Source organism: Dipteris shenzhenensis, chromosome 29 (assembly GCF_047967505.1).
Source record: "Dipteris shenzhenensis isolate YYH24624 ecotype China chromosome 29, Dip_SZ_1.0, whole genome shotgun sequence".
In the NCBI taxonomy this organism is placed as follows: domain Eukaryota; kingdom Viridiplantae; phylum Streptophyta; class Polypodiopsida; order Gleicheniales; family Dipteridaceae; genus Dipteris; species Dipteris shenzhenensis.
This window is the reverse complement of record NC_141624.1, coordinates 3,880,280-3,907,320: the sequence shown is the minus strand read 5'-3', so window position 1 is coordinate 3,907,320 and position 27,041 is coordinate 3,880,280. Positions and strand designations below refer to the sequence as shown.

Sequence of the window (27,041 nt, the reverse complement as noted above, 5' to 3'; positions counted from 1 at the left end):
GGAATGGCATGGCAGGGACTCTCTCTCCGGTAACTCTTTGAGGATAGAGAATATTTTTTGGTCTAAAGTATTCCACCCTCCTTTGGCCATACAAGAACCCCAACGTTCTTATTTTCTCTCCTTCAAAGGCATTTCATCTGTGGCGGATGTACTTCAGGATGATGGCACAATTTTATCTTTTTCTATGGCTGCTCGCAAATATGGCTTGGGAGCTCATTATCGTCCTTTATGGCATAGAATTTCAGCAATGCTCCAACCGTACTTGCCGGTACCTCATTTGGAACTTCAGAATCGGCTTGAGGATTGGATTTTACGCTCTCCTTCCTTATACGCCCGTCCTTTGAAGCTCTCACATATCACAGTGTCATCACTGTATAAAGTGTTATTACCTCCACCTTGGACTTCCCACAGAGCAAATATTGTTTGGCATATGGATCGTCCAATGAAGTGGTGGAGACAAAGGCTGCGTCTCCTTTGGCATTACAAAGTCCCTCTTCGACAACAGCTTTTCCTATGGCGAGTTCTCCTTGGCATTTTTCCATCCGGACAGTTACTCGCACACAGACATATTGCTTCAGCTGTTTGTCACAGATGCCAGCACTCTACTAAATCAGTGCTTCACATCTTTTGGTCCTATCCAAATACTTCTGATCTCATTGCTCTCATCAGACAGAGGCTTTGACAGCGATTTCCTACTGTTACTTTTGGCAGATTTTTCTGGTTGTTTGGCTTTCATCCACAGAGACACGGTTTTTATTTATTTTTTGTATGGGTGCGCTATTGGACCCTATGGACTTTATGGATGGACAGAAATCATAGAGTCTTTGGTGATCCACTATTTTCATCCTTTCTTTTTTTCAAACGCTCTCTGCAACAATCATTCTACGATTGTTTTCAGACTCGTTTGATTGATCAGGATGTGTATACAGCTTATACTGAGATAGGATGTGTATACAGCTTATACTGAGATCTTTAGTTGAGTAGTAGCTACTTCGTTTTTGAAGTAACTATGAATGTAATTATTCTACAGTAATAAAAGATTTCTTCCCACCAAAAAAAAAAAAAAAGTGTGTGTGTGTGTGTGTGTGTGTGTGTGTGAACCCCTCTCGTGAAGAAATGTAATGTATTATATGCATATGTATATGTATATATGTATATATATGTATATGTATATGCATATGTATATGTATATACATATACATATACATATACATGTGTGGGTGTATGTATATGTGTGTGTGTGTGTGTGTGTGTGTGTGTGTGTGTATATATATATAACGTTTGAATATACTTATTGTAATACAAAGCTCTACCATTAAACTCTGCCAAATTGAAGCAAGTTCTTACTTAGCCTTTCAAATTCTGCAGGCAATTTACTTAAGCCCAAACATTCCAAAATATCAAAAAAGCATGACTTAAAAGAACTTATAAATTTGTTACTGATTTTCTATACGACATACCATTTCTCCTAGTTCCTATGTATAGCAGCAAAAGAAGGATGGCTTTGACATGCGTGGAAAAGTCTTAAACCAGCAAGACAACAAAATTTAGAGCATGTGATAATCAAGATGGATTTTTCAAATATGAGAAATCTAAAAAGCAGAAATCGAGAGCCATTAAGAAACTTCTGAATTAGAGTTTGAGTCAGAGCAGTACACATGAGACAGTAGGGTTGGCAGCAATGACAAAGGTAACGTTATACCTGATCAAACAGAACACGGTACGCATTTAAATCATGATACAAGGGGCGTCCACTATTGCTGCAATGCTCTAGTGCTTGAGCAATGTGCAAGGCCACCCTTAGCCTCATCGCCCATTCCATTGGCCGCTGGTCCCCTACAGATTGTAAAGCTACAATGATTATTGATTGAACACTCAATCCTCAAAATACACAAATATGAAGCATTGCCTGTGAAACCGAACATCAAAAGAAAGCCTCATCCTTACAAGGATACCATTCCCAAGAAAAAAATTACATCAAACTCCTAAAGTGACAACCAAGTGGATCCCAACTTCCTAGAGCAGCTCACCGCTCCTCCTACTAGCTCATTCAGACCCACATGTTGGCATGGACCGGATCCAAGCGACTCTAGCACTAAAAGGGGACCACATCCAAGAGGTCACCATCTACGGGACATGGCTTTTCCTTCTCCAGCTCACCTTGTCAAAGACAACCCAGCTCCTATTATAGTAGAGAGTGTTAGGCATAAAGCACCCTCCACACATTCTAGTTCTAATGCTGAAGAATGATTGCAGGAACATAGGAAACATCGAAATCATCCTCTTGCAAACAGCGGACCTCAAGATTTTGCATGAAAATTTGAAGTACTAAGAAGATAACCATTTCCATAATCCAAACTTGTTATTATCTAGAGCACAAAGCTCTCCAATCATTGCTCCCTCCAGGCCTTTACATATGATATGATACCATTGTATTAAGGCCCCTTTGAGGCCCTTCAGGAGTTTGGGACCGGTAACCACTATTAACTATAGTAGTTCTTTTTCATCTGAAAAAGAGCAAAAGAAATCTTTACAAAGCTTGTTATGTTGTGAGTATTTGCCTAGCTAACTGGTGTGCCAGCCCAAGGACTTGGTTGCAGTGTCCCAAAACTTCCTTTGGATAGCCCCCTGGCTGTTTAGCTGGTTGTTCCAAGAGGGTTTTTACATTGTCAGTGCTGCTGCTATCTTGATGTGTGCATAGGCTCGACACTGTAGGAGCATGTGCTGTTCATTTTCTGTTTCACAGATTTTGCAGATTCTTGCATCCCATGGGATCTTCGGTATTGTCCATCTGCCCCTTTGCACCTCTAGGTCATGGGAGCTGGTCCTTATTTTGCAGATTAAATGCCTTTTGAACAGTGATAGATCCTCCCCGAGGTATTTCCAGAGCATACAAGCTCTCAGCATTAACATTCTCATAAACTCCCCTCTCACAAAAGATACGCCGTAATCACTCAAATCAATGCTTCTGCAACAGTGCATTCTCTCTTGCATACAACTGTCATGTGATCAACAAGAGCTTGATAATTGTCCGTTCCAATTCTTTTTCCAACTGATAGCTCGCACTACTTTGCATCAGTCAACTCACGACTCATGGATCTATGAGACCTTCAGCACCAATTGCACAGATTGCACCCCTCTGAATTGCTCACTGGTTCCTCCCTGACTCCCAATGCCCAGACCCCAGCGTGTAATATTAGAAAGTCCAAGCCTCCCCAAATTTGTTGAGCAAGGCACCGCAAAATTTGTTAGTGTCATGCTTCTTGGGTAGAGATCATCAAATAGTTCATTCATAGAGGCAAGATATTTTGGATTCGCTCCTACAGCCATTTGAGTTGGTATGACAGGCCAATTTCTTTTTTCCCTTTCAAGGTTATGGGGTTTGATCCTATTTCAGGTTTGGTTTGTGCCTAAAAAGTTATTGGTTCTCTTTTGCATTGGAAAGGTAGATAGGTCTTAAGGGGTGATGGGAGTTTGAAGGAGAAAATTTGTGGTGTAGGGCGGTGACTGTTACGGGAACGTAAAAAGTGATGTAAAGTATCTTCGTAACTCAACCTACGCTTAACCCAGGGTTAAGCATGGTTAATTGTTGTAATGGTTTGGCCGTGAGAGATTGGCTAGAGGAACACTTTCTAGAAGTTCCTAGGGGCAAAGTCTAGGTGCACCACTAGGTCCTAGGGGCAAGGCAAAGGCTCAAGAGGGGTCTAAAAGTTGGACCCAAGGACAACCAGCGTTGTCCTTGGTGTTTGCCCCCTTACACACCAAAGAGTGCCTGTCCATTTTTAATGGGGGGAGGAGCCAATCAGAATGCTCCATTGGGGTGGAGGGCACCCCCCCTTTACACACTGAAAAAATTTAGGGGACTCTAAAAGCTGATTTAGCTGCCACTTCTTGCCCATCATTAGAGCTTTCTTGGGCGGCAACCTTGGCTACCCAAGTTTGGGCACCCATTTCTCAACCAATCAAATTCAAGTAGAGGATCACTCCACATTAGATGCTACCTTTTTATAAAGATTTTTGCTTGGGCAATGTGTAAATCCCCTACCCATTCCACGATTTTCATGACTTTTTTTGGCTGCCCAAAAGTTGGGCACCTTTGGGGCACCCTTTGGTGGTGTGTAACCGCCCTTTGATTGGTTGAGAAATGGGTGCCCAAACTTGGTCCAACATAGCAAAAGACAACCCCGGGCACCGGCTGGAGGTAGCCGCACACGCCCGGACGGATTCCGTACACCCGTACGGACGTCCGTGTAGTCCATACGAAAAATTTCAGAAAATTGAAAAAAGACTCCTAGCACTTCCTAGAAGTGCGTACTACGCTCGGAACAGCTGAACATGCTTAAAACGGCTGAAAACAGGCTTGAAACATGTCAAAAATTGCGTAAGAACAACTGAAAACGTCCAGCATCTCTAGGAGAGTGAGGGGAGAGAGATGAAAGGTGGGAGAAGGGCATGCATACACATGCATGACAAATGACACCACCTTCTTGCCATTTGTTGAGGGGGGTATCATGATGTCACAGTCCAAGTATATTGGACAGCTCCTTGATCGTTTTCAATTTGAGGGTTGCAAGCCAATCTCTACTCTAGTGGACCCTGGCTTCAAATTTTCAGCTCATGATGGGAGCCCACCTTGTGATATCACTCTTTACCGGCAGGCTGTTGGATGTCTCATTTACTTATGACATGCTGATCGCGGCGGGCCCCGATACTCAGCATATTGCAGCTTTCAAGGTTGATTTGCAACACGCTTTTGAAATGTCAGACATGGGACAGCTACACTATTATTTGGGCATTCAGTTTGCTCATGTTAGAGGGGGGTATCATGATGTCACAGTCCAAGTATATTGGACAGCTCCTTGATTGTTTTCAGTTTGAGGATTGCAAGCCGATCTCTACTCCAATGCACCCTGGCTTCAAATTTTCAGCTCATGCTGGGAGCCCACCATGTGATATCACTCTTTACCAGCAGGCTGTTGGATGTCTCATTTACTTATGCCACACCAAACCTGACTTACAACATGCAGTATCTCAGCTCAGTAGGTTCATGCACATGCCCGGTTCACAGCATTGGCAAGCAGTAAAGAGAGTCTTCAGATATCTCAGAGGCACTCAGGATTTAGCCCTCTTCTATGGTGATCAGGGTTCACTTACCATGCATGCTTACACGGATAGTGACTGAGCAGGTTGTTCTGACACTAGAGTGTCACATAATGGCAATTGTTTTTTGCTTGGCAGTTCATGTATCTCTTGGCTCAGCAAGAAGCAACCAACAATTGCCACATCTAGCTGTGATGCTGAGTATAGGGCAGCCTTCACCGCTATAGTAGAGTGTGTCTGGCTTCGACAGTTACTTACACATCTTGGTATTCGCCAAACATCCTCCACTATGGTCTACACTGACAGCCAGAGTGCTTTGGCCATTGCGCGTAACCCAGTGTTTCATGCGCGTACCAAGCACATTGAAGTTCACTATCATTATGTTCGAGAGCGATTGTCAGCAGGAGACATAGAGTTGTCCTACCTTCCCACAGAGGACAACATAGCATATATGTTTACAAAGGCACTTCCTCGTCCCAAGTTCAAAGTCTTCCAACAGGCTTTACACTTGGTTCCCTTTGTTACATAATCTGACATACCTTGTACATTCATAGGTGGCTATATCCTTTTGGATGAACATGTGCCACCATGACCAGAAAATACCAGGTATTCTAAGACGTTTCCAAAATACTTCAGCCCATACCATGGAGGGGGGTTTGTAGGCCATCTTCTCCCGGTCGTAGTGATGCCCTATGGGCCCTAGTATGTGCCTTGTAGGCATAGTTATAGGCACTTTAGTGTTTGAGTGCCTTTTATGCCACATAGGACATTTAGTCCTATGTGGCACCTCGGACACTTAGTCCAAGGGTCTATCCTTATGTACCTTGTATTTTCATTTTCTTCAGTCTAGTTGACATGACGGCCTATCAGCCTCGACTCTTGTACTTGCTTGCACACTCACCGTACCTACAGACCAGTCGGTCATTTCGGATCCCCTTGCGGGCCTATAAAAAGAGGAATTTGGGTCTCATAACTGGATCCAGCAAGTCAGCACACAAGGGAGTAGAAGGAGCAGCCAGAGCCCCTTCTTTGGGCCTACATCCAGGAGGCAAAGGAAGAGCAACGGTGCTGCAGAATTAGCTCTATACACGGCTGGACCCTAGGCTGTCTACAAGGGCAGCAAGGAGTTGAGATCTGGACAGAGAGTCTACACACACTCGAGGTGGAGCACGCAGGCTCAAGTCTAGAGATATCTTACAGATAGTAGAAGCACGTGGTGGTAAGATCAAAGGACTACGCTTTGGTGGAACTTTGGATCTCTCTCTCTTTGTATTGTGTCCATAGTTTTGGGCGGAAATAGATATTCTTTTGGTAGCTTCTATATCTAGCTGGATCATTGTCTATTGATGACTCTGCACATCTATTTGAAACACATAAGTTTAACAAGTTTGTGATTCCACTCCCTACACACACTCTCTGTTCTATCACTTTTCCGCAGTGCGTACCCTCTGTTGGTCGATTTCTAACAAAACATGCCCACCACTAACACCTTGATGAGCTTCCTGCAACGTCGCGACCCACTTATGATTCTGAACACATTGATGAACCACCTCATTTATCGCTATCTGGTGCATCTAACCCCAATCACCAAGACTGCTTTACTACAGATAGTCAAGCATCGTTGTTGGTCCTTGGTCATCTCTTCATGGAAATCACCTTCACTCAAGAACTTGGGCATACCAATCCAAATTAGAACAGATCCACATCCTGTAACTGATTAGATACTCTTTCGATGTGGATGCGGGGAAAAAATTTCAGCCACAGCATGCTCATGGCCTGGAGTATACTTTATTCAAAAATCAAATCCTTGAAGTAACAACATCCACCAAGTAAACTTACAATTTAAGACAAGCTTATTGATAAGTACAAGAGGGCTTGATGATCCACATGAGACTAGAAGAAATTACCCACAAGACAGTGCCACAACTTATACACCATACCCAAGGCATGCGATTCCATCATCGAGTAGTTTCTTTTTGGGAGAAAGAAAGAAAGAGCACTGCCGATGGCAATATCCTGTGCATCCACGTGGACATGGAATTCCTCTAACCAATTCAACCACCTTAACACCGGAGCCATGAACACCATTCCTTTGAGATTCTCAAACGCCAAGGTACAATCACGAGTCCAGTCAAAGAAACAATCCTTCTGGGTTAGGTAGTACAACAAATGAACCACATCTGCTATATAGTAGAGGAACCGGCTATGCCATCTCACCAGCTCCAAGAACTTGCAAAGTTCCTTCAAATTATGGAGTTGTCGGAGGTCTAAATGACTTCAATCTTCTTCTCATCTACTACAATGGCCCAAACTTCACCACAAAAGCACAATCTACTTGATTTAAGCTCAAATTGGGTCACTTGGTTGTATATTGAGGTGGAGCTTCTATTTCAGCTTGTTTTGTCAACATCTATACAGATCTATAATGTCTCTTCATTCTAAGTGTGGCCTATTCTTGGTTTTAAGATTGCTTCCGTTGTTGAACTTATGGAGGCTTCACAAGGAAATGTATATAGTGAAGCATGGCATTTAAGCGACTACAGACAAACTCTCTGGAGATAGATTCTTGAGGCACTCACTTTTAGATTTGACTTAAAAAGGATGAGTGGCTCCACAGTCCAAAGAATGTAAAGAAGGGCTCTCCAACTCATAGCAATCATTATCTTCAATTGCCTCCTTTCACTAGGACAGCTTAGTAACTTTACTGTCTAGAGACAATCGAGCATTGGTCCAAATTCAAATAGTCTCTACACACACACTTTTTTTATCAGTTTTTACAAGGCAATAGTTTGAAAATGGATATACCTAGATGAATCCAAGAACATTCCCAAACTCATCCTCTAAAAACACAACATAGTGCACTTTCAATCTCATGATAGTCACTCACAAGGTTGAAAACCATAAACTCCATCATGCATAGCAGGGACTAGCTACTATGACATCCCCACTGACATCATCAGCGCCCAACAGTGGGTGTAGACCATAGTATAAAGATATGCTCACACATACAAATCCACACACCCACACATACTTGAGCATCCATTTATACAAAGTCTTCGTACTAAGTTTCTGTCGGCACTCCGGAGGTGAAGGGCACATGATGAAGGCTAGCACTAAAGGAGAAGGCTAATCAAAAGGTAGTCCAAAATCTCTTCATTCAAGCTACAGCTGCTTGTGAAGTCTAAACATTTTCATTTTAGTCTCTCCCCAATAGTTTGAAAATGGATGATGTTTTGTTGGAGTCTCCTGCAACTGATATGTAAATTTTTACTTGGAGAAATACATGTTCCCAGAACATCCAAAACATCTATGGACGACGTGCTCAACAGAGCAAGAGCTGCTGAGCTCCTTGTGCCTGCTGCCCTCCATCCTGCACCCCTCTCCCCTCCCTCCCAGCCCTTCCCTTCCCCTCCCTCCTCGTCTCCCTGCCAGCCCCTCCTCCCGGGCTGCTGCCCCCTCCTCCCGCTGCCTCTCCCGCTACACTCCCTCCCTCTCTCCCTCCCTACCCCCGCTACCTCCTCTCCCTACCCCCGCTACCACTCCCTCCCTACCCCGCTCCCTCTCCCTCCCTACCCCGCTCCCTCTCTCCCTATCCGGCTAGCTTCCCCCTCCCTTCTCCGCTGCCTCTCCCTCCCTACCCCGCTCCCCCTCTCCCCCTCCCTTCCCCGCTCCTTTCCTCTCCCTTGCTGCTCACCCCGCCTCTCCCTACCCCTGCTGCCCTTCCCTCCTTACCCCGCTCCCCCTACCCGCCACTACCTCCTACCCTGCTGCCCTCTCCCTAGCATCACAAGAAACGTTTCTAGAAACGTTTTGAGATTTTGACGCACGTTTAAAATTAGTGAATTTTATATATATTATTTTATACATACAAAGGTCTATCAGTTTTCTGAAATCGCAGCTCCTATGTCCGAATTATTGAAAAGCACAGCAGTTTTTTAGTGGCTTCCCGAAATAGAGTATAGTTTCCAACAACTCAAGCAAGCACTCACTACCACACCAGTTATGGCTATTGCTGACCCAAACCTTTCATTTGAGGTTATGACCGACGCATTTGAGGTTATGACCGACACTTCCGACATCGCTACAGGAGCAGTCTTGATGCAAGAAGGCAGAGTTATTGCTTTTGACAGCCATAAACATTCTGATATCCAAACCCGATACCCGGTTTATGATAAGGAGTTTCTTGCCGTTGTACATGCTTATCGCTCTTGGAAACATTATCTCATGGGAGCCGACTCGGTGGTCAAAACAGACCATCACTCTTTAAAGTATATCTTTACTCAGCCAGTCATGAACGCTCGACAAGCACGCTGGGTTGAGTTTCTGGCCAACTTTCACATGACCATTGAGTACATTCCAAGACTACGCAATGTAGTTGCAGATGCTCTCAGCAGGTTAACTCTAGCATCAGCTATGGTAATCTCTACATTATCTGTGGATGTTCCGAATTCATTCAAAGGAAAGTATTTCAATGATAAAGACTTCGGCACAGCAGTACAAGTTCTTTCAAAAGATCAACCTTCGACTTCCGAACAGAAGATTTTCTCATCCTATTCTTATACGGACGACCTTCTGTATTATCAAGATCGCGTCTATGTACCACATGACAAGGATGTTCGACGTCTTTTGTTAAAAGAGCATTATGTAGTTCCTTATGCTGCCCATCCAGGCATCAACAAGACTTATAGCTTACTCAATGCAACATACTACTGGCCTCAGATGAAAAGCGACGTCATCAAAATGGTTACATCTTGCTTATCTTGTCAACAAATGAAAGCAAGCCGACGACTTCCAACAGGACTTCTTCAGCCTCTTCCAGTTCCAACTGAAAGGTGGGAAAGTATTTCCATGGATTTCATTACAACACTACCACGATCCTCCTAAGGTAACACTCAGATTATGGTAATTGTTGATCGATTGTCCAAAATGGCACACTTTGTTGCTTGCAAAAGCAGTGCACAGGCTCCGGACATAGCCAAACTCTTCATACAACACATCTTCCGACACCATGGATTGCCCAAGAATATCATATCCAACAGAGATCCTAAGTTTACCAGTCACTTTTGGATTTCACTGTTCGAATCTTTGGGTACAACTCTACTGTTCAGTTCAGCCTACCACCCAGAATCAGATGACCAGAGTGAAAGAGTCAACCAAGTTCTGGAAGAAATGCTTCGACATTATATTCAGTCACGCCTAGCAGCTTGGGAAGAGTATCTACCACTCCTTGAGTTTGCTTATAATAATTCTTTCCATAGTGCCATCAGCATGACTCCATTCCAAGCAGCTTATGGACACACTCCGATTGTACCAACGAATTTTGTACTTCAACATTGAGTGGCCCTGGCTGATCAACTGGTTCAAGAGATGCAAGACATTCTACTCCAAGTCAGGGATCATATGCGAAAAGCGCAAGAGCGGTATCAACGGTCTGCCAACAAACATAGACGTCACCTGGAATTTGACACTGGTGACATGGTGCTATTATTTGTAGCCCCACATCGCTATAAGACGGTTAATTCTGTGTTTCCTAAGTTGCGACCAAGATACTATGGACCTTTCCGGATCGTCAAGAAAAATTCACCTTTAAGTTACAAATTGGAATTACCACCATCATGGGGTAAAATCCATCCGACATTTTATGTTTCTTGGCTAAAGACGTACATTCTAGGCGATGAATCAGTTCCTCCTACAGGTGATTATGTCCCAGAAATCGAAGACGATTATGTTCTCCTTATTCCTGAGCGTATTCTGGACCATCAACAGCGAGAGACTCGACATCGACTTATCACGGAATTCCTTGTTCTTTGGCGAGATCTGAACGACTCCGACGCTACTTAGCAATCTGATGAAGACTTACAGCAGTACCCTGACATTTTACAGCAGTATTTTCAGAATTTATAGTGATATTTTCTACATCAGTTCATTATCTCCACCAGGGTCTTATTTTGAGTGGGAGGACATGTCACGATCTCTGACGTATTCCTTTCTCTATTTCTAGACTTATGGATGGTTTGATGAATGGACACTTGTGGAAGGGTATGCCCTTTCGACGGGACACTTCCTATGAGGCACAACCCTTCACAAGAGACATTCTATTGAAGAGACATTTCTATTGTAATGTACCCTTTCATCAAGGGTCACACCCTTCACAAGGGGTACACACCTCTTCATGCACATACACTTTGGAGTACACACCTTTTCATGTGTGACTCTTCACTCTCTATATAAGAGAGGCCCAATTGTATGGATGACACAACATCTACCCTACAGACATTCAAGCAATACAATTATTCTTTGTTCTCTGCTATTTCAATTCCTTTATGTTCCTTAGCACATTTCTCAATATAGTAAATCTAGGATTTCTTACAGGTTTTCCTTGGTGAGCAAAGATGCTCCACGAAAAGTAACCGGACAACTTTACGACCATGATATGATTCCTAGAAAGTTCCATAATAGAGACATGAAACTAGAGATATCATGCTTCCCAAAAATCATTAAGGAAAATAAAATTGCATATAAGCAACCAAAGTAGATTGGAAATAAAGAAGACATGCAGTGGCCAAGTAGCCAACTTCCATTATTCAAACTTCTTTTTTAGCTTTGTGAGCACCTTGTCCATTATCTGAAGGTGAGTCACTGTCCACCCCAAGAGGTAACCAAGATGATGTACCAACTGCATAGGTAAAACAATCTCCCCATGCCATAAGACATTATGCCAATCTCTCACATGTAATGGGAGAAGCGTAGGCTTTTGAAAATTTACCTGCAGACCAGCTGCCAAACCATATAAAGATAAGGCACGCACAAGGCATGAAAGATCCCTCTCAGTATTCTGAGGAGTGAAGAAGGAATCATCAGCATAAGCTTGCGCAATTAGTGGCCTTCTTCGTGTAGTTGTAACCCATGCACAGCAGCGGTAGCAACCAGGACTGGCAATCCCGCAACCCACTGACCAGCTTCTCGGGGTGATCAAGCTTCAAATAGATCTCAGACTAAACAAGAGACCACCATACAGGAAGAAAATCCACACACTACCCCTTTGATTACACCCTCTGTGACTGAGTGCCCAGTCACTGCCTGAATGACCGGGGGGGCTTTCAACAATAACAAGCTTCCAAAACCACCAAATGCAATCAACATAAAAGGGATAGCGACAGGAGAACTCAAACCAGCTTTAACTGACTTCAATCCAGCTCCGAAACACCTCCAGAAGCAACAGATCCAATGTGGAAACTAGCAGGAGGAACTGGCAGCTAGGAGAGGGGAAGGAAGAGAGAGATAATGGGCTGGAAATCAGAGAGAGGGAAAGAGCAAAAGGATCACGGACAGCCAGCAAAAGGGATGTCCGCCTTGGATTCCGTGCAACAGCCCGTACACAAAATCATTAATGCTTCTGTACAACCGTACAAAAGCCTTGGAGAAAGAGCCTTAGAGAGAGAGAACCTCGAGATGCGTACGGAAAGAGAGAGGAGCCAACAATGTTCGAAAAACCCCGTACCTTCATCAAAACCAAGGTGGAAGGGGAGCAAGAGGGTAGGTGTGCATGAGGGGCTGCCATGTGGCCCCCTCATTAATGCTCCAACCCACACAAACCAATGAAACATTCGTTTTCCCCTCACACTTAAGTCCTAACCCTTCTAACCAATGAAACATTGGTTTCTTTGGGCCTAACTTTAAGACCCCTCTAAACATTGCCTTGCCCCTCGCAAGTAGGCCTAGTGTGTGCACCTAGGGACTTCTGGGAAGTGTCGCTTCCCCTAGGCTAGTCCACTAAGCCAAAGTTAGTCACGGTTCATAACTTCACGTCCTCGTGACATATACCTTTGTAAGACTAGAATAAGTCCAATCATACAAATTTAGAAATTTTGTTGTTCTAAAGATAAGATTAGCTGTTGGGGCTTCTGCACCCGCGTAAGATAAAACGATGTAGTTAAACAGCTGATCACCACTTGGACGAAAATTCAAAGAATTTGCATGTCCGCTAAGGTGATAGAAAAATATACCTTTGTAAGACTAGAATAAGTCCAATCATACAAATTTAGAAATTTTGTTGTTCTAAAGATAAGATTAGTTGTTGGGGCTTCTGCACCCGCGTAAGATAAAACGATGTAGTTGAACAGCTGATCACCACTTGGACGAAAATTCAAAGAATTTGCATGTCCGCTAAGGTGATAGAAAAATATACCTTTGTAAGACTAGAATAAGTCCAATCATACAAATTTAGAAATTTTGTTGTTCTAAAGATAAGATTAGCTGTTGGGGCTTCTGCACCCGCGTAAGATAAAACGATGTAGTTGAACAGCTGATCACCACTTGGACGAAAATTCAAAGAATTTGCATGTCCGCTAAGGTGATAGAAAAATATACCTTTGTAAGACTAGAATAAGTCCAATCATACAAATTTAGAAATTTTCTTGTTCTAAAGATAAGATTAGCTGTTGGGGCTTCTGCACCCGCGTAAGATAAAACGATGTAGTTGAATAGCTGATCACCACTTGGACGAAAATTCAAAGAATTTGCATGTCCGCTAAGGTGATAGAAAAATATATACCTTTGTAAGACTAGAATAAGTCCAATCATACAAATTTAGAAATTTTGTTGTTCTAAAGATAAGATTAGCTGTTGGGGCTTCTGCACCCGCGTAAGATAAAACGATGTAGTTGAACAGCTGATCACCACTTGGACGAAAATTCAAAGAATTTGCATGTCCGCTAAGGTGATAGAAAAATATACCTTTGTAAGACTAGAATAAGTCCAATCATACAAATTTAGAAATTTTGTTGTTCTAAAGATAAGATTAGCTGTTGGGGCTTCTGCACCCGCGTAAGATAAAACGATGTAGTTGAACAGCTGATCACCACTTGGACGAAAATTCAAAGAATTTGCATGTCCACTAAGGTGATAGAAAAATATACCTTTGTAAGACTAGAATAAGTCTAATCATACAAATTTAGAAATTTTGTTGTTCTAAAGATAAGATTAGCTGTTGGGGCTTCTGCACCCGCGTAAGATAAAACGATGTAGTTGAACAGCTGATCACCACTTGGATGAAAATTCAAAGAATTTGCATGTCCTCATGACATACCCTCCTCTTGAAACAGAAAACTATCAAGTTTGCTGCTATAAATATAAATATAATTGATGATATGGTCTAGGAGAGCACGCGAGTCCATCCATATATCAATGCATCATCCGTGTGGAGTGACTAGTACACTCATCATAAAAGTCCTGTAGCAGATGTATTGTCAGCAAACAATACCTCGGGTGAGACATACAGTGTCACTAAGCGACTTCTACATACCATGAGCCTGTCTGTTGACAAGGGAGTGGAGGAACTACCCCCCTCTTGAGCATCAGGCAATGCTCCAAACCTATGCTCTGCTGAGCCTGAAGGAGCTACAACCGAAGTCAGGTCAAAGCACAACAACTGAGTGGACTACACCACTCTGAGTGAAATCTCCTAGTTCACCAACCTCCAATAACTTCAACCACTCACATGTGGCAATAACAGATCCTAGGAACATATATCCCGATACTCGATATCCTTTCAGACTTGCATTACCGCAAGCTGAATCGGTTCAGCCAATCTATGCTAGACTTGGATCCTTGCCTCATGGTTCGAATCAAATGCCAGCTGGCATGTACTAAATGGATTTACTGCTCGAGCCATGCCGAGCAACAAGAGCATCCAAAACAGGCATGTGATACAAGGATGCAATGCTCTAGCCATGCCGGGCAACAAGAGCAATCCAAAACTGGCAAGGAATACTTATTCTGCAATGCCTAGTAAGAGGAGACTCCATCTTCTGACAGATACAAAAAATAATAAAACTAGCAGGGAAGAACCATCCTGCAAATTACAATGCAAAAGTAGCAGGGAATAAACATCCTGCAAATAACAATGCAGCCTAGAAAGAGGAGACTCTCCAATTTCTGGCTGTTACAATTATTCATACCAAAATTACCGCTCTTTACCAAAGGAAAACAAATCTCCTAACGCGTGTGGCTGTCCTTTTTCGCTTCTTGTGCTCCATAGGTTGTTTCCGTTTATGATTGGGGACAATTTTTTGCGTGATGGCCCTCCTCTTTGCAAAGGAAACACTTCCTAGCTTCAAATAGGGCTTGCCATTCCTCAGGAGACAATCTCTCTCTGGTACTGGGCTTACTATCAGGACGCGGGTCCACATCAAACTTGACTTTGGTCGTCTTGGCAAATTTCCTTTTCGTGAAACAGTCATCCTGCTGCTTACCTTTGAACCTTGGAGTCATCCCTTGCATGAGAGCATAGGCTGTAGTAGCATTCTCAATCAGCTGAGACATGTTCGAGACCTTTGTCTTGGTGCAATAGTCACGAAGTTCCTTTGGCAGCCCACAACAATACTTTTCTACCTACTCAGACAATGACACAATCTTATACGAACTAACAGGCAATAAGGCCTCCCATTATTTTTTATTATACTCCTCCAGGTTCTTCCAGTTTGCAGCATCCAGCTTATGCCATGCTGTCATTATATCCACTTCAAAAGTGCTGGTGAGCCAAGCAGATGAGAAAACTTGCTTGAACTCAACCCAAGTGTTAGGGGCTTTACCCTGCAAAAGCAAATTGGTCCACCATTGGAGTGTGTTACCTTCAAGAAGGTGGTTGCCTTTCGAACTTTAGAAGACTCTGTGAAATGATGACCGCAGAAGGCAGCATCAAACTGTTGCACAAATGTCAGAGCCTTCAATCTGTCCTGCATCCCATTTAAGGTTTCAAACTTCACAACTGCCCCTCCCTCCTTATAATCTTTCAGCTTACCTTTGGGAGTAAGATTATCATAAACGGGGGGCTGTAAATATGGTGGAAGCATCGTGGATCCCATGGTCTGTGCCATATTGCATGTGCCCATGGTGGGGTTGACCATTCCAGATCCCATTCCCTGCATCTGTGGCACACTCCAAGTGCTACTCATCATTCCAAGCATCCATGTCTGCATACCGGGCTGCATCCCTATGTTTGCATACATCATGTTGGCATTTGCCGGGGGCATTCCTCCCTCCATGTGCTGCTGAAAATTCTGCATCCCTGGCTGAAAACTACCCACATAACCGCTTGGCATTCCAGCCCCTTCTATGGGCTGTGCCACCATTGCATGGAAAACTGATCCCCCTCCAAAGTATCCTGGATGCATCATAGGCTGAGGGAGGACTTGCTGTCCTTGATTGATTGATTGAAGATTATTGGCATGACCCGCTACAGGGGTGACTGTAGGCATCTCTGGTGGTTGTCCACTGAAAGATACATGCCTGTGAGTCTTCTTATGCTTCGTCTACTTCTTATCAGCTGTCTCTTTGCTATCAGGGGGAGCATTACTACCAGAAGAAGCTTGCATAATCTCCATGAAAGTCTGTTGCAACTATGGCAAAGCTCCCACTGCACTTTGCATTCGCAACTAAAAGGCCATTGGTATCAAGCTGCTCCGCTTCATCTATCTCATCCTGCGAATCATCAATGGCATGCTCAGAAGAAACATGCTGCCCCTCATCATTCTGTCATTCTTCACCCTCACTGGTGTTGTGCTCCTCCTCAAAGCTATCTGCTTCCTGCTCGAAAATAATGAATGATCTTTCGCGGTGTGACATGATTGTTGATAATATGGCTGAAACAAAAATGCAATGGGGCTTTCTTCACCCAACACTCCCAGGGCTCACCTCTATAGGAAGATGGTGACTGTCCCGGCAACGAAACCACTGTAACCGGCCTTGAGTCTCCTGAAGGGCAGTAGACCGTAACTGATTGTTAATCCTTTAGAGATAAGACAGCTCGATAGATGCAGATCCGGGATATCTTCACAGCACATCGGAGAGCTCATTGCATATTCATTACTCACAGCCACATTGCATCATTTACAAGATTTCTACATACAACAAGGGCTCACCCTTGTGCTCTGCCCCACGACCAATTCCACTGTCCAAGCCAAACCTTGGCTATAACCTGCATTCCATCCTAATGCACACACTAGTACCCAAGTGCCAAGGCAAGGTTAAGGCATTTACCATTGCCCATGACTAACTCTAAAGGTGTCCCAAGCATTCCACAAAGCATCCAACTTACTCAACCAGGACTGGCAATCCCGCAACCCACTGACCAGCTGCTCAGGGTGATCAAGCTTCAAACAGATCTCAGACTGAACAAGAGACCACCATACAGGAAGAAAATCCACACACTGCCCCTTTGATTACACCCTCTGTGACTGGGTGCCCAATCACTGCCTGAATGACCGGGAGGGGCTTTCAACAATAACAAGCTTCCAAAATCACCAAATGCAATCAACATAAAAGGGATAGCGACAGGAGAACTCAAACCAGCTTCAACTGACTTCAATCCAGCTCCGGAACACCTCCAGAGCAACAGATCCAGTGTGGAGACTAGCAGGAGGAACTGGCATCTACGAGAACGGAAGGAAGAGAGAGATGACGGGCTGCAAATCAGAGAGACAAAAAGAGCAGGAGGATCACAAGCAGGTGAAGGAGGAAGACATCAACACGGCCTGCAAGATCCGCCTAGGGAAGCGTGCACATCGAACGATATGCAAAAAAAATCCATCCAATAGTCTCGCAATCAACGCCAAACTACCATGAGAAGCGTGCAATCAACTGTACAAACATCCTAGGGATGCGTGCCTCTTTCGTACAACCAACAAAAGCATGTCCGCCTTGGATTCTGTGCACCAACCCGTACAAGCAATCAATAATGCTTTCGTCCAGCCGTACAGAAACCTTGGAGAGAGAGAGAGAGAGAGAGAGAGGCATACAAAAAGAGAGAGGAGCCAACAACGTTCAAAAAACCCCGTACCTTCATCAAAACCAAGGTGGAAGGGGAGCAAGAGGGTAGGTGTGCATGAGGGGCTGCCACGTGGCCCCCTCATTAATGCTCTACCCCACACAAACCAATGAAACAGTGGTTTGCCCCTCACACTTAAGTCCTAACCCTTCTAACCAATGAAACATTCGTTTCCTGAGGCCTAACTTTAAGACCCCTCTAAACCTTGCCTTTCCCCTAGCAAGTAGGCCTAGTGTGTGCACCTAGGAACTTCTGGGAAGTGTCGCTTCCCCTAGGCTTACTCCCCTAAGTCAAAGTTAGTCACGTTTCATAACTTCACGTCCCCGTGATGACAAACACACACCTATGCACACCTTTCCAAACATGTCTAGTTCTGAGCTTGCCTAGCCATGATAGTGCTTGGTCAATGTGGGGAGAGAGTTGATTGGTAGGTTCTTCAAAGAGAGTAGCTCAAGGTAGCACTCAACGCACGAAAAGGTGGCAGCTCTCATCATGCATCTAGACCAAGAAAATGGCCCAAGAAAACTTAACAAAATCACTAGCTAGAGAAGCTGCAAACTCGACATCTGTTACACTGCGCTTTGCAATGGCAGAGGAGGAGCAATTACAAGCAACAAAAGTTTTAGAGATGTCCAACTCTTGGCAAAGATTTGCGGTAACAGTAGTGTGAAATTTGGGAGAGAGAATGCAAGGGTGAGAGCAAGAGTGAGCTGAACGTCTTAATAGAAGTAGAAACAACAAGAAAGACTAGGGTTTTGCCTAAGTGACAAAAACCTTATCCTATCCTCTAACCGTAGTTAGGGATTGAACTGTGGTTAGGTAAAAAAACCTCAATGAGGGAAAAGTACCCCTAACCTACTTATTACATTACATTGGCCACTACCTAGAATATACCAATAATTGTAACACCCCCCTGCAGTGCCAATGTGGTGTACAAGGAAGTGATCGATCACCAAAAGGAGCTAAGTTGAGAGCACTGCGAAATGCCTCAAACTTCTCACGTGGAAGTGCTTTGGTGAAGATGTCTGCAACATTATCACGTGTTAACACATAGATCATACTGATCTCCCCTGCATGTAACTTCTATCTTACATAATGATAATGAACCTCAATGTGCTTTGTGCGAGCATGAAATCCAGGATTCTTTGCCACAGCTATAGCACTCTAACTATCAATGAGAATTGGAGAAGAACCTTCCGATAAGAGATGAAGATCAGCAAACAAACGACGCAGCCAAACACGTTCAATTGTTGCTGTGAAAGCTGCCTTGTACTCAGCTTCACATGAGGAAGTAGCCACTGAAGGTTGTTTCTTGCTCAGCCAAGAAATGCAAAATTTGCCCAAAAAGAAACAATTATCACTAGTGGACTGCCTAGTCTCATAGTCTCCAGCACAATCTGAGTCACTCTAAGCATGCATCTGCAAGTCACCACCCTGGGAAACATCAAGCCATAAGACTTTGTGCCTTGCAAATAACGGAAGATGCGTTTTACAGCCTGACAATGTGTTGTCTTTGGGCTGTGCATATACATGCTCGCCTGAGATACTGCATACTGAATATTGGGACTTGTATTGCACAAATAAATGAGGCATCCAACAAACTGACTGTAAAGTGTGACATCCATTGATTCACCTACATCATACATAGTAAAGCTTCAGGCCCGGCTCCATGGGAGTGGCTATAGAATTACAATCTTGCATGTTGAACCTATCCAATAGCTTTTGCACATACTTGGATTACTTGGATTGAAACATAATGATGCCACGCTTGTCTTATATGCACTAGATTCACACGCCCAAATCTGTCATGTCAAAGTCAGCTTTCAACTCAGCTTTGACATCTGCAATTATTTCCTCATTTGACCCTGTGAGCAGCATGTCATCTACATAAGGAATAATGACCAAAATATCCCCCCCATCCTTCTTGATGTAGAGGGTGCTTTTCGTGGGGCTATTATCTAACCCCTTACTTACCAGGAATGCATCAATCTTGGCATACCATGCACGTGGGGCTTGTTTCAACCCATATAAATCTTTATTCAGCTTGCAAACTTGAAGTGCATTACCAAAAAGTTCAAATGCAGGAGGTTATTTGACATAAACCTCTTCCTACAAGTCCCCATTAAGGAAAGCTGTTTTTATGTCCAACTGATTGACATTCCAAACAAAATTTGCAACCATGGCAATAACTGATCTTATGGTGGTCATCCGGGATGTAGAAGCAAAAGTCTCCTCACCTTTCTTCTGTGCATAACCTTTGGCAACCAACTGTGCCTTGTACCTATCAATGGATTCATCTGGCTTCCTTTTCACTTTGAAGAACCATTTGGTACCAATGGCATGTTTCCTTGGTGGCAAATCCACAACATCCCAAGTCTGATTTTTCTCAATGGACTGCAATTCATTGTGCATGGCATGAATCCAATGCACATTATCCTTGGCTTCTTCAAAAGAGTCAGGTTTGTCTCAACAAAAAGAGCCCCCCCTGCATGTCTTACTGCACTACGAGTCATGCTAACCTTTCTTCTGTGCATAACCTTTGGCAACCAACTGTGCCTTGTACCTATCAATGGATTCATCTGGCTTCCTTTTCACTTTGAAGAACCATTTGGTACCAATGGCATGTTTCCTTGGTGGCAAATCCACAACATCCCAAGTCTGATTTTTCTCAATGGACTGCAATTCATTGTGCATGGCATGAATCCAATGCACATTATCCTTGGCTTCTTCAAAAGAGTTAGGTTCTTCTTCATCAAGAAGAGTACCTGCATAAGCTGTCTCAACAAAAAGAGCCCCCCCTGCATGCCTTACTGCACTACGAGTCATGCTAGGAAAAGGTGCCTCAACCCTACTCCCCCTAAGAGTCTGTAGCAACCAATTCGGAACTGTTTTGGCTACATGTATCTCTTGACCCTCCTGCCCGACAACTTCATCCACACGCTTTGGAGGTACAAAATCAGCATGTGGCTGAATAGGGGCATGTGCATCAAGAGGAGGTTGCTGTAAATTCTGATTTTCAGAATGAGCCTAGCTGGGGAATCAAAAGCTATAGGAAGCATCCCCTCAAAAACATCATCTGAAGAAGCTGGAATAGTAAATTCAGCATGTGTATGTGCTGAATTCTCTGAAAAAATAACATCCCTGCTCATAAAAATCTTGCGAGTAGCAGGATTGTAGAGACGATATCCTTTGCTTTGTGCACTATACCCAACAAAAAAACACTTAAGTGCCTTATCTGACAACTTATGTCGAAACTCCACAGGCACGTGGGCATATGCAACACAACCAAAAACTTTGAAGTGATCCACTGAAGGCTTTCTCCCATGCCAAGCCTCATAGGGAGTGATTGTCTTCAAAGCCTTTGTGGGAGCCCGATTCAAAACATAATTGACACACATGAGACCTTCGAGCCAAAACCTATGAGGCAACTTCTTACTAGTAAGCATGCATCTATCCATCTCCATGAGAGTGCAATTTTTGCTCTCAGCTGTGCCATTTTGCTGAGGTGTAAGCTGATGCGTGATGCCTTTCTCCTTTAAAAATGCCTCAAATTCATGAGACATGTACTCCCCCCCTTTGTCATTGCTAAGTGTCTGCACCTTGAGTCCTGTCTCATTTTCAACCATAGCCACAAAGTGTTTGAAAAGCACAAACACTTCTGATTTTTTCTTTAGACCATAGACCCAAGTATAATTGGTGAAGTCATCTATGAATGTAACATAATAGAGATAACCACCAAAAGCACGTGTCCTCATGGGACTGCAGACATCACTGTGTATGAGCTGTAATTTACGAGTAGCTCTTACTGCACTATCCTTCTCTATGCATCTTGCCAAGGATGCATCCCTCGCATGAGGATGAGGTGACTCCAAAGGAGGCAATGCATCAACCATAGCATGCTTCTAAAGTGTCATCAAGCTGCCATAGCTCATGTGCCCATATCTGGCATGCCATAACTCCGCATTCTGCATCGCAGCAATGGGAGTGCTCACTAAAAGTGCAAGATCGGATCTTTTCTCATAAATGTCAAGCTGAAAAAGACCCCGATACAAAGTGCCAAACAACATCAAAGCATAGTCATTCTCTTTGTCTCGGACTAGACACTTAGCATCATCAAATATAACCTAAAATCCTCCTCGATTGAGAGAGGACACTGAAAACAAATTCTTCTTTATACCTGGCACATAAACAACAGCTGTAATTCTGAAATTTGTGCCATCCGTGGATGTGAGTATGATGTCCCCCACTCCACATACTGAATAAGAAGAATTGTTTGCACATGTGACCACCTTTTTAGCGGGTGGTGCATGCAAAGATGCAAAAAGGCTCTTCCTAGAAGTGATGTGCTTAAAAGCACCACTATCAAAATACCAAGTGTGCAGTGTCTCATTGACACTGAAAGAGCATACATCCTTTGAAGGGTCATAGCTACAAGTCAAGAAAGCATACAAGTCATCCTCAAGAATGGCTGTAGTATCTAAACTAGCCACAGGAAGATCTGAAATGCAAGATAAAAACGCATAGTGCTCTTTCACAAAGTTGGCTGTAACATCCCCTCCATCATGTGCATTAGGAGTTGATGCATCTAAGACATTCATAACCGAATCCCTTTTCTTTTCCTTAACTATTCGCTACTTGCATTCACCTGGCTTCTTAGTGACAAATGCCCTTCCTCTTAGGCTTATCTGCATCACCTTTAGCCTTATAAGAGGGCTGTCCTGAATCAGCTTTATGCTGATTTGTGTGGACTGATTTGCATGTTGCTTTTGCTGCCTTTTTCCTTTGGGCTTGAACTTAGAAAGCATGGCATGCTTGCCAGCCCATGTTGCCATGTTCCTTCTTGTCTGCTCTTCTTGCAATAAGAGTCCTACCAACTCGTGAAAAGAGAGAGGATTGATGCCCCGCCTCAATGACAAATTCAGTGAGGTGTGGAAACCGAGATAAGACTCAAAAAGAGAATTCAAAGTGGTGGTAATCATCTCTGAATCCAAAATAACCTCAGCTATATTCAGCATCTGTTCCCTCAAATCTTGAAGGTTTGCGAGGTGAGCATTCATGGAATCTCCCTCATCCATATGTGTATGAGATAGCTCTCTCTTCAGGAAGGAAGCTCTGGCATCATTTCTTGCTGCAAACATGCTCTCTAAAATCTCCCAAGTTGCCTTCGAGGTCTTGCATGACCGAATGTGAGGAATAATGAACCTCTTCACAAAAAGAGCTTGTGCATCCCTAGAATCCCATCTTTTCTGCTCTGCTATGGGAGCCACTGGAGTAGCAGCTGCTGCTCCAATCACTTGTCATGCATTTTGACCTCTACCCCGGCCTCTAGCTGTAGGAGTGACAAGTGTAGCCACAGTTTCTGGCCGCCTCATCTCCATTACATCCCACGCTTTCATCCCTATCTGCAAGGACGACCCTTTTGTAGTGGTCAGCTGAATCTTGTCCTTTAACCATGCAAGCAATTTGCAAGCCAAGTGTGAGAAACCATCGACGACCCTAAAATGGATTGAGCTTGTACAACAAGGCACACTCTAAGTGGCTCCGAGTGCCCTTAAATCCCTATCTGTTTCCAAAGTTGATTAAATGCTATACTAAACAAGTTCAATTCCAAATTAAACAAGAATCATTCTTTTTCACTAAAAAGAAAATCCAATATCAACACATTTTAAGGCATCACATTAAATTCAACAACCAGCCAAATTCCTTTTGAACTTACAATGGAAAAGATGTCTGGCAAGTGTCTCATTGGGCATATACTCAGCGACTAAGTAGCGTTCATCACCCTCAAAGCAGCAGCCTATGAGATTGCTCATTCTATTGAAACGAACTTGGCCGACACCCCATGCTTCTTCCTGCAAGGACGTCCATTGCATTAGAGTTTGCAAGACTAAAACATTGCAATCGCGATGAGGATACCATGCTAAAAACAATTACTATGCTGACCGATATTGATTAATCATATACACTGGACCAGTATTAATTAATCATATACACTGAACCAGTATTAATTAATCATATACAATAGACCAGTATTGATTTGATTTAGGACTTGAGAACCTCAATTAAGGCGAATGATCTAGGTACAAACTGAGACCTTAAACGAAAATCTCCACAGAGAAATAACATGGTGATTTTGTTAAGGAATATCACGGTCTCCTCAACTAGAAGTAACCAAAGGTGTACACACTTTGGCTAAAGGACACAACCATATATATACTTTTGCAAGACTAAAATATATCCACTCGTACAAATTTTGATTTTTTGTTGATCTAAAGTCCAAAATTCTACAAAGAAAATAAAGAGAAAACGAAAGAGAAGAAGATAACAAAATTTTTTGAAAAACAAAAGCGAGACATACTTAGCAAGCAAAGAAACACTTATGTCGTCATCAGTGCCCAAGCATAAGCAACTATACAAAGACCTACGGAGTCTCTTGGCCAAACCCAGTGCTTACTAAAATACGTCAAATAAACAAAAGGCAAAGCATAGTGAGCTCATAGGTTTGAAGGAGAATAGGAGACTCTTTTTCTTGAATTCTCCAAGAGGAATTTAAAAAATTTACAATAGGCATCACTCCTACAGAGTCATATAAAATCCAACTTGAGCGCGAGGGGACATCAGTCTCCTTTAATAAGTCCCTCCAAAGTTCATGGACGCTAGGAAACATGGCTTTGAAACAGTAGCTTAGCCATTTAGAGACATCTGTCAAAGTAGTCTCATAAGCAGCAATAAATCTTGGCTTTTTTGGAGTGTTGTGAAAATTCCACGAAGCACAAAGAAAAGGGATACTTGGATTGCAAACCAACCTTGAAGACTTGCAAAAACTCTGGTATTTTGAGATCAAATTCTTTTGAGAAACTAAGGCACTGGAGTAGTTCACTTTTCTCAAAATACATTCTAAGTAAAACTTTTTGCAAATAAAAACAAAGTATTGGAACATTTGTCCATATAAAATATGACAAATTTCCATGGAATTTTCGAAGAAGAGTTTCATCTTCTTTAGAAAGATGGTTACTTTGCTTTGAGTAAATAACTGAACCATACCTTAATTAGGCTCGATTATTGATTATAACAAAGGGAACCTTATATACTGTCATAAGACTAGGACATATACAATCTTACAAATTAAATTTTTTTAGAACAAGAAACGATTATAACAAGGGAACCTTGACTAAATCCTTCCACCGTAAAGGCATAGGCAAGATAGAGGAACTCAAGGATAGAGGTTGGTCGATTTGTGCAATACGACTGTAATTAGTGCCTAGCTGGGGAACAAAAGCCCCAAATTTGATGGCATGAAAACTCCAAATGCAAGCAAGAAAAGAATTAATCCTTACCAGGGATTAACCACGAGTGGACAGCAAATATCATAAGTGAACTAAACTGGTTTCCAAGTGAAAAGACCTCGGGATTTAAAGCAGCACAGGGCGGGCCTGTACTTGCAAATTTCAAGCTTATATCAGGTCTGCAACACAGGTTTCAAAATTCAGTTGCAACTGAGGTCGACCAAAGCTGGAGCTAACTTGTTCAGTGAAAATGGTAAAATTTTGTAGACTGTTTGAGCAGAAACAAGTGTTTCCTGGACAGCTCATACAAAATCTGAGGCAGAGGGTTCACCAAAATCAGAAGAGCAACCAAAAACTGCTCCAAATCTGGCAACCAGGCCTGTTTTAGTGGAGGCCAGTAGCAAATCTGATGACAGCAGCCGAAATCAGGGGATCTCCTCCAAAAGATGGAGGCCAGGGGCAGAATAGGAACATCGAGGCTCAGAAACCTTCAAGAACTGGTCGGCAAGTTACAGAACAGCTCCAAGAGCTTGAAAACCAGACAAAAAACACCAAAAACAGGTGCAGCTGTTAAAAACAGGTACAGCAAGGTCGAATTTCACAAGAACAGGCCACTATTAGATGGGGACTTCTCTTTGAGGGTAAGCCACCCATCCCCATCATAGATCCAGGGTTCTAGCACACATATGCGATATTACATCTCTGCCTAGGCCCACCACATCCATCGTATTCACAGCACAGAGGCGAGTTGCACTGCGCCAGCTTCACAACCAGAGAGCCCAGGACCATGAGGGTTTGCAGACTGCGCACTTTGCACATAGGCATGAGGTTTTGGCTGCAATCTTGGCACAGATGTTCAACCATGCAGTATGCCACAGCTGCCCCCCTGATTGGAGTACCGCCACCATTGTGCCGATACACAAAGCAGGGGACCCCATGGACACAAGGACTACCGCACCCTCATGATTGGCCACACGCTAGCCAAGATCTATGAATAGGTGAGAGAGAGAGTGTGTGTGTGTGTCACATGCACCCCTACACTTGGGTGCAAGGTGACACACTGGCTACATCGACAAGTGCATTATAGTTCCCAGATAGGAGATTTTGTCGTATGCTGTGACCCCTTTGTGAGCCCTTGTCCAAGGAGAGTCAGGCACAAGCTACATAGGTCAGTCTCTCAGCCTTAGGTCAAGTCAGTAAGTCAGTTCTTGTTCACTAGTACCCACTGGAGAACAGTAGGTTAAGTGTTTCCATCTTATAGTTTAGGTCTTAGCCTAGGTTAGGAGTCCCTTTAGGGTCCCCAAAGGCTGGACAGGTAAGAAGGGAAGGCAGCCTGCAAAGGCTGCCCAAAAACTCCCCTGGCAAATGAGCCAGGGAGGGCTTTTTATAGGCTGGTTGTAGGCCAACCAGTCTGTAAAACAGACCGACTCAGTTGGCTGTTTACAGACTGGGTTGGCTCAGTCCAGCCCTATAAAAGGGCCCCTTGGCTGCCCTCTTTCCTCATTCAGTACTCCTGCCTTCAGCTCTCCTACAAGCTCCACTCCAGCCTCCTTGTGCAGCCCCTGAGATCCTCAGTTCTGGCGCTGCTCTAGCCTCAGTCCCTTGGCCATCAGTTCAGCCTGATCTGAAGGTGTCCACGCAGCACAACAGTCGGAGTTTTGGACCAGCAAACGGAGAGAGGTTTGGACACTGTCTCCTCAGCTTTTCTCAGTTTTCTTTACAGGCTACACAGCCTACTTCTTAGCTCTAGTTTCTCAGTCATATCTCAACTCTTTCTCAGTATCTATTACTCTCAGCTATCACTCTCTCACTCACGCAGTAACCCTGCA

General features: G+C 43.5%; 1 protein-coding gene across 1 annotated transcript in view; it reads right to left on the bottom strand.

Annotated features, from left to right (window-relative positions):
- The window catches only part of LOC147882325 (serine/threonine-protein kinase BSK1-like), a 173,685-nt gene that overhangs the window by 140,322 nt on the left and 6,322 nt on the right, over positions 1-27,041 (bottom strand). Inside the window, exons 3-4 of the mRNA XM_087400973.1 lie at positions 23,643-23,778; positions 1,703-1,836 (exon numbers count right to left, since the gene is read on the bottom strand). Coding sequence (XP_087257099.1) covers positions 1,703-1,836; positions 23,643-23,778 — 270 coding nt within the window. The remainder of the gene's footprint in view (positions 1-1,702; positions 1,837-23,642; positions 23,779-27,041) is intronic.